Below are 8,724 nucleotides of genomic sequence, written 5' to 3'. Positions count from 1 at the left end.
AGCGAGTAATTGTAAAAAAAAACTTTCCTATCTACCAATAACTGAAGGCAACTATCTTTCCCATAGAGTGATTCGTTACCCTTAAATATAATCCCAATTAGATATTAATCCTCAGTTATTCTTCACAACTGACCAAACCTCTCACTCATTGTGCGGCAGATTCAGACTGTATCATTTTTATTTTCACACACGACAAATATGTGACATGTTCCAGTTTTATTCTTATTCTATTTTATTCTTCTAAAAAATAAAAACAAATAAAACAAATAAAAAATCCGGTTTCAGACGGTTTTGATAAAAAAACGTTTCTAATTTTAGAAACCCTGGTTTTCGGTTTAACCGAAAAACCGTCCATCCCTAGCATGAACTGGTATTTCCACAATTTGTTCAATAAACTTTTCAAAGGTTAAAACAAATAGTCTGGCTGGTTTGAACCTTGCCTCAGGTGAGAGCGGTTGATTTTAATTGAAGGTTTATTTTCTTGACATTTAACAGAAGCCTTCATGCAAATCGATTTGCAATATATACATCTGTAAGTAAGTGAATCATCTATCCATCAGTAATCATACGAAATAATAATCTATGCCAAATCCAGGGTCCCGTTACAATGCTAGAAGAACATAATTTACTAGTCAGAAAGGCTTCAAACACAATTGTAGTTATGTCAGTTCTCTAATAAATTAGCCTATGCCATCATTTTAAACATACATTTTTAGATTAGATTCAACTTATTGCAGAGTACAAGCATCAGACAACGAAATGCAGTAAAAAGTGTATGTCAGAAGTGGGATTCGAGCCCCCGTCTTAAAAATTATGAAGTCATCCGGAAATAGTTGTTACTATAGTAACGTTAGTGTTGGTAGCTTGGTTGTGGTCGTTGAGCGGGCGTTAACCCACAGCTAGGCCACAATGCTTGTTTCCAACATAGTCCTCCATTATTGTGTTCTCCTACTTGCGCTTTTGAACCACAATTTAACTACAACACTCCTGCTGATCCACTTTGTCCTCAACATTGGAAGACAAGAGCGAGAAGAAATGGCGAACAAGTGTATCCAGCTTATGCCGTTCATGCCAGCCAGAGCCACCTTGAGTGTGTTCCCCCTGTGTCTCACCTGGTTGACTGTTCTAACAAAACCTTCCTCCTTCAGTCCCTCACAAACTTTTTAAAAGATCACTAGGTCACTATTTCTATGTTTTCTTTCATCTATGTACTCTATATTTATATCTTTAATTATCTGAAGGCAGACTGCAGTCTCCTCCTCACTCCAGAAATGCTGGCTCCTGCTAGTCGCCATCGTGCTATGCTGTCCCTAGCAACAAAACCCAGGATTCCCTGCGAATCGAGCATGCGCAGACGTAACTGAATATTCCGGAAAGCGTCATTTTCCGATTAAGGTATAAACATGTCACAATATTCAGATTCAAACAGGCATATGCCAGGGGTCTTATTCGGAATATTCTCCAAATATTCTCCTATGGCTTTAATCCGGTTCTGCACGTGTTTACATGACTCTTACCCGACTAGTGAGCATATTCTGATTAATACAGGAATATGGTGTGCATGTAAACTTATTTCTCAGGGATGAGACCATATCTCTACAAAATAATGATGACTATCAATCCTACATCAATGTCTTAGTGAGTAGGCAACCCATGGTTTTGGCTGTCTGTCTCATACATGATTTCCTGTCTACAATACAGAAACCAGACAGGTTTCTTTTGTTGCAACTTTTTTATTTTTGGCTCTATCTAGTCGCTACACTAACATACACGTCCTTCCTGTGTCTTTCACAGTAATACCACTTCTGACCACTTCCTGTTTACATTATACAGTAGCAGTAGAACACTTCCTGCCAATGCTGCAATTTCTCTTCAATTATTGAACAAAGGAATCAAAATAAGTTAAGAGTGGCCTTATCTACTTCATTTATGCTCATCTGCACTTCTTTAAAGATAAGACTAACAAAAACGGTGGTAAATGCCCACCTGGAATAATACTGTCTTACCTGTCCTGTCCTGTGACTGTCCTGATACTTCAGTGGAGGAAAGGAGATGAGGAGGGGAAGCCACAGGTCCTAAACTGATCACTCTTCCCTCTGCCTCGTCCCTAAACCTCCGTTTTTAATGTGAGTCAATGCCATGTTAAGGTTTGTCCTGACTGAGCTGAGTGTTTCTCAAACCCCACCTTTAAGTGCTGTTCTTAGAACCAAGGGTTGGAGATTCCCTATCCCAGGGGGCTTTGTAATAGAGTTTATTCTTCTAAATCTGTGGTCAAGAGCATCAAGATCAGCTGTTCCTTTCATCTTATTGATGGCTTTTTTTCCCACCACTTTTGTTTTGTTTTATATTCATTCTAAATACATAAAGGCTGTATACTGAATACTAAAGTCTGGTACTGTGATCAACTTCAAGAAATTATCTGTTTGAAATAATATTAGTAATCGAACATCAATAAAAAGGTCACCTTTCAGCAATATCTTGGGAATATGTAATGAGGGATTAAGTCTGTCCTAGATCTGATCGTTTTACATTCCTCTACCTAACTCTAATCTACCTCTCTCTGTCACTAACACTTGTTAACCATTTGAGACCGGGAGATAATATTGGGTAGCCTACCTAAACTGTGTTGTGTTTGGCAGGATGTGGTGCGGAGCTGGTACAGCCGCCTCCCTGCCATCGTGGAGAACGCTGAACAGCTGGTGGACAATGCAGAGGAGTGTGCCCGTGCGTGCACTGAGGGTGAGTGAGGATGAGTGAGTGAGACTGAGGGTGAGTGAGTGAGAGTGAGAGTGAGAGTGAGGGTGAGTGAGTGAGCGTGAGGGTGAGACTGAGGGTGAGACTGAGGGTGAGACTGAGGGTGAGTGAGTGAGACTGAGGGTGAGAGTGAGACTGAGGGAGAGTGAGAGTGAGAGTGAGGAATGGAATGGAATGGACTTTATTTGTCATTGCTACAGTACAGGTACCAAACAACGAAATTTAGGAGGGGTGGCTCCCCTGGTGTTAGGAAAGGGAAGAAAAAAAAAAGAAAAAAGCATAAAATCACAAGAAGGTAAGGAGCTGGTTTACATCAATAAAGGCTATGTACACAATCCACTGTACTATACTGCACAGATAGTCAACTAGGGTTGTCATATTGCACAAAAGTATTTTTTCACGTTATTTTAAAGTGTCACAGTTTGCAGGCTTGAAATGTACATGTTTGTGCCTCAGCACTAGCTGCCATACAATCCGTCCGGACTGTCCTGGGCCCAGAACTTAGGCCTTTGCTGTGTTCAGGGCCTTGACGGCCCTGTGGTAGAAGCAGTTCGTCTGTTTGTCTTAGCGGCCGGGGTCCTGTACCTCCTATTCGAGGGCAGCCTGATAAAGTGTACGTGCCCAGGGTGGGTCGGGTCCCTGGAGATCTTGGAGGCCTTCCTGAGACAGCGTGTGTTGTACAGCTCTTACAGAGAGGGGAGGGGGGCGCCGGTGATCTTCTGTGCTGTTCTCACGACTCTCTGTAGCGCGTTTCTCTCCGCTGTTGTGCAGCTGTGGAACCAGTTGCAGATGCCGTAGGTGAGGATGCTCTCCACTGCGCCGTGGTAGAAGGCCACCAGTATCTCCTGCTTGTTGTGTTCTTTCCTGAGGCATCTCAGGGTGTATAGCCGCTGTTGTGCCCTCTTGATGGTGCCTTTTGTGTTGTTCTTCCAGGCCAGGTCATCCCGCATGTGATGTCCCAGGAATCGGAGGGTTGAGACTCTCTCCACGCTCTCTCCGTCGATGAGCAGGGGCTGGATCTCGGACTTTTTCCTCCTGAAGTCTACGATGAATTCCTGGGTCTTTGACTTGTTTAGCAGCAGGTTGTTAACCTTGCACAGCTTGCTCAGTTGCTCTACCTCATCCCTGTACGCCGCCTCGTCCCCCCCCAAGATACATCCCACCACGGTGGTGTCGTCTGCAAACTTTACGATGTAGTTGCTGGGGTGGACGGGGGTGAAGTCGTGGGTGTAGAGGTTGTAGAGGATGGGGCTTAGCACGCAGCCCTGGCGGGACCCAGTGCTGAGGCTGAGGGCTGTGGAGGTGTGGGGGCCCACCCGCACCCTCTGGGGGCGGTCGGTCAGGAAGTCCTTGATCCACGCACATATAGAGTGTGATAGACCCAGGTCTAGTAGTTTGGTCACTAGCCTGTCTGGAAGGATGGTGTTGAAGGCGGAGCTGAAGTCCACGAAGAGCAGTCTCGCGTAGCTGTTTCCCCTCTTCAGGTGGGATAGAGTGGCGTGGAGAGTCGTCGCTATGGCGTCCTCTGTGGACCTGTGGGCTCTGTAGGCGAACTGGTATGGATCCAGGTTGGGCGGGAGGCGTGTGAGTATGTGGGCCCGGACTAGTTTCTCGAAGCACTTCATGATGATTGGTGTGAGTGCCACCGGGCGGTAGTCGTTTAGGCAGCTCACCGTGCTTTTCTTCGGGACTGGGATGATAGTTGAGGTTTTCAGGCAGGGTGGGACGGTGGCCTGGGACAGGGACTGGTTAAAGATGTTGGTGAAAACCCCGGCCAGCTGGTCGGCGCAGTCTCTCAGCACCCGTCCCAGGACGCCATCCGGCCCCGAGGCTTTCCTGGGGTCCACCGCCTTCAGTACGCGTCTCACCTCATGCTCTGTGAGGGTGAGGCTGCTGAGAGCTGGAGAGAGTGGTGTTTGTGTTGCGGTTACCTCTGTTCGCCCCTCGTCGAACCGGGCGTAGACGGGGTTCAGCTTTCCCGCCAGCAGGGGGTCGTCCTCTGCGGCTGTGAGCCTGTTGGCTCTGAAGTTTGTCATCTGCTGAACCCCCTGCCACATCCGCCTGGAGTCGTTGCTCAGGAGGCATTCCTCAATCTTCTCTCTGTGCTCTGCCTTGGCCGCTTTGATGCCGCACTTTAGGTTGGCCCTGGTGGAGCTGTACAGCGGTGTGCGCTTCCCTGCGAAGAAGGCGTTGTCCCTCTCGTTGATCAGTTTTTGGACCTTCCCAGTCATCCATGGCTTCGTGTTGGGGTAGACCCGGACCCGTTTGTCCACGGTGACTGAGTTGGTGCAGTTCACTATGTGGTTCAGAACCGACGACGTGTACTGTTCCAGGTCCTCATGCTCATATTCCTGCCATAGGGTGTCATTTAGGCAGATCTGCAGTGGAGCGGACCCTTCTGGCCAGGTTCTGACAGTCTTAGTGGTGATGGGAGCACTTTTCCCCATTGTAGTGTATGCAGGAATCAGGAGGATTGACACATGGTCAGACATGCCTAGATGAGCTAGCGGACTAGCCTTGTAAGCACGTTTGATGTTGGTGTATACCTTATCCAGTGTTTTTTCTCCTCTCGTTGCACAATTCACATGCTGATAGAACTTGGGTAGTACTGCCTTCAGGTCGACATGATTAAAGTCCCCCGCTATGATGTGAATAGCCTGTGGATCAGTGCTTTGTTGGCTACTAATGACTTCATATAGTCGCGCCAATGCTACTTTGCTGTCTGCGCTAGGCGCTATATACACACATGTAATTAGCACCGCGTTAAACTCCCTAGGGAGGTATGTGGGTCGGCATTTAACAGTCAAGTATTCCAGGTCTGGGGAGCAGTGGCTACTTACAGTTTTCGTGTTTAAGCACCAGCTGTCCTTCGTAGATATAATGAGGCCGCCTCCGCGGGTCTTCTCACTAAGCAGCGTTCGGTCAGCGCGGTGCAACGTACGCCCCTCCAAGCTAACAGTAGCGTCCACAATGTTGTCATTTAGCCAGGTTTCGGTCAGAATAATCACACAGCTATCCCCCACGATGTTTTTTTTGGCCACCTGTAGTCTCAGGGTGAGTGAGTGAGACTGAGGGTGAGTGAGAGAGAGTGAGACTGAGGGTGAGTGAGAGAGAGGGTGAGGGTGAGTGAGAGAGAGTGAGACTGAGGGTGAGTGAGAGAGAGTGAGACTGAGGGTGAGAGAGAGTGAGGGTGAGGGTGAGTGAGAGAGAGTGAGACTGAGGGTGAGTGAGTGAGTGAGAGACGCCCCCTCAGACCAAGCCACGGTTTTGGGTAACTGAACACAACGTGACTCAAAAGTGACCAAATGACACTAAAAAAATCTATCTAAAAAAATCAGGCCGTACTGCACATGAGCTTTTCGACGGAACTCGTAAAATTAACACAATCACACACTGAGCATGAGACCAGCCAGATAACAATGCAAATGTGCTTGCTAGCATGAATAGGGACTTTTTCATTGGGGAAACTTTTTATATTCTCTTTTGTTGAAGTAATAATACATAATAATAATAATACATTTTATTTATGGACGCCTTTCAAGGCTCTCAAGGACACCTTACAAGACAGTTTAAAACCACATATCAAAACATTAAAATCAACAAAGCAAAATGAGATAAAAACAGCAAAATCAGATATAACAACAAACAAAATACAGGAGATCAAACCAAGTAAGCCATTGTGAAAAGGTGTGTTTTAAGAAGTGTCCCCCTCTCCCCCCTCCCTCTCCCTCTCTCCCTCTCTCTCTCTCTCTCTCTTTCTGGAAGGTTCTCTGACCAGGCTGGGGGCGTGTCTGGAGCGCTCCTGGCAGCAGAAGAAGGTGATGGCTCCCGGGTGCGAGCCGGCCGCCGTGCGGGCCATGATGGACGCCCTCCGCCCCCTGGCCCTGGGGCAGAGCCTGGCCGGCGCTGGGGGGGGGGGCTTCCTCTACCTGCTGACCCGCCAGCCCCAGCAGGGGGAGACAGTGAGGCACATCCTCAACAATACACACGTGAGTACGGAAGGAGAGGAACGGAAATGGCCACTATGTTGCATTCATATATCCTACTGAGCACTTATTCATGTCATTAAGGTAATGTTGTTTGTGTCATGTATGTAGAGCTCTAGAATCTAGAACGTAGAATTTCCGATGAATGTATTTGCAGTTCATGAAATGGCTAATAAACTTTTACTTCTTTCCAAGAGGAGAGCTGATCTATCAACTTCTGGTTGGCAGTCTTTACATGAGTTTAAACAGGGTTCCCGCGCCGGTCGTAAAAAGCCTTTGGGCCCTATTATGCACTTCTTAACTTGCCGTCTTAAGTGTTAATTAAGACTCACCGCCAGGTTAAGACCTACCCCCACCCTTATTATGCGCTTCATACGCGCTACTGCTATTATGCAGGTGTCGATAGGCGCCCACACATAAGACGTAAAACTCCCGTGCATATATTGCTCATTGTGGGAGTGTTCATATGTTAATGAAGTGCACTAGGCGCCCCTGCTATTATGCGATCTGACTTTGCTCCTATCGCTAAGAAGTGGTTTGAAAAGTTCTTAAGTTTAGACTTCATGCACGTTTTGAAACACGAGCGCGCCTCCGCGGTTTGCGCATGCATGTGGGCACACATGAACACGCACGTGGCTCCACGGCAAGACGTCAATTACGGTCACAGTATAAATGCTTTATTTCAGAAGGGAGAGGCAGAGAAGCGCGCTGACCTCCTTCTCAGGACTTCCATAATAGCATAGCGCTAATGACTCAACGCAGCCGGTTCTTAAAGGGAATGGCACCTGGCACGCTGATTGGGTTGATTGAGAAGACGCCCAAAACACACCCATGACTAATTTCTTTGCTTTGCGCCGGGTTTTAGGCGCCCACTACAGCACGCATAATAGCAAAGTGGCCTTGACCACGCCTCCACGTCTTAAGTTTAGATCTACCGCCTCGTCTTATTGATGAAGTGCATAAAAGGGCCCCTAAAGTCTAAAATCCATCAATCCGATTTATAAGGCCTAAAAAGGGAGCTGTCCTGCAAGGAAGCTTTTGTGCACTTTGTTCTCTTCTCGTTGAAGTGACTTTCTACAGTTAACTGTTAATGTTAATACATTTACTTTTGAGTAATTATCTGACTTATTTATTTTATATTAATTATCCTTCAGACTTTTTTGTCTGTATGGCAGTGAAATCCCTAATTTCATCACCTCGAGGATGACAAAAAGCTATCATATGGTTTTGCGACAGGTCTAAAATTCTATTCAAAGAGGTCTAGAAAAAGGCCTAAAAGGGTATTAAATTTGACTTGTTGAAACTTGTAGGAACCCTGTTATGGAGCCAAAACAAACCAGCATTGCCTATTGTGTATCACAGGGCCTTGGAGACTTCACTGTCCATTCAGTTGAGCTGGACATGGAGGGGATCTCACTGCTGGAGCCTTCCTGAGACGGACAGACGGACGGGGCGGACAGACGAATGAACATGGACGGACCTCACCACTGCTTTACTGTCCCGTTACTTACTGTCCCGTTACTTACTGTACACTGTGTCTTCCTTAAGTTGGCACATGCCTTTTGAAAGGAATTTTCACTGCCACCAACACATCTGCTCAAGTGTTGTTGTGAGACTAACTGTTATTGGAGTGTTCAGTAGTAATTATAAAGATGAAATGTGAAAGCAGTGTTAGCTCAGAGGACCTTATTAAGTAGTAACCCTCTGACTCAAAGTTACAGTACTTAACAAAGTTACCACCATCCGTAAATGCTGTTACACAACCACTCAGTCTTGAATATACTGGTCACGGATCATATTGATGTGGTTACTGACACGTCAAATCATTATCCAGGCCTCGTAATATCTGTTGCGCATCTACTGGTAGTCCGCTTAACAAGCGGTCTGGAAGTTGACTATTAGCTTTAAGAGATTGTTACCTAACTTTTGTCATTCAACAGTGTCAAACACCATATTAAGACTTAAATGGGGCATGAAATGTCTC

General features: G+C 46.3%; 1 protein-coding gene across 1 annotated transcript in view; it reads left to right on the top strand.

The window, feature by feature from the left end:
- Positions 1-8,174, top strand: part of LOC308170158 (L-fucose kinase-like) — a gene marked incomplete at both ends in the record, with an annotated part of 36,940 nt that extends 28,766 nt beyond the window's left edge. Inside the window, 3 exons of the mRNA XM_080544914.1 lie at positions 2,640-2,739; positions 6,520-6,743; positions 8,103-8,174. Of these exons, the coding sequence (XP_080401040.1) occupies positions 2,640-2,739; positions 6,520-6,743; positions 8,103-8,174 (396 nt within the window). The remainder of the gene's footprint in view (positions 1-2,639; positions 2,740-6,519; positions 6,744-8,102) is intronic.
- Between the last annotated feature and the right edge of the window lie 550 nt (positions 8,175-8,724).

This window comes from Nansenia antarctica (assembly GCF_963989245.1).
Source record: "Nansenia antarctica genome assembly, chromosome: 14".
Taxonomy (NCBI): Eukaryota; Metazoa; Chordata; class Actinopteri; order Argentiniformes; family Microstomatidae; genus Nansenia; species Nansenia antarctica.
Note: the sequence above shows the minus strand (reverse complement) of the source record. Positions and strands in the feature narration are given on the sequence as shown.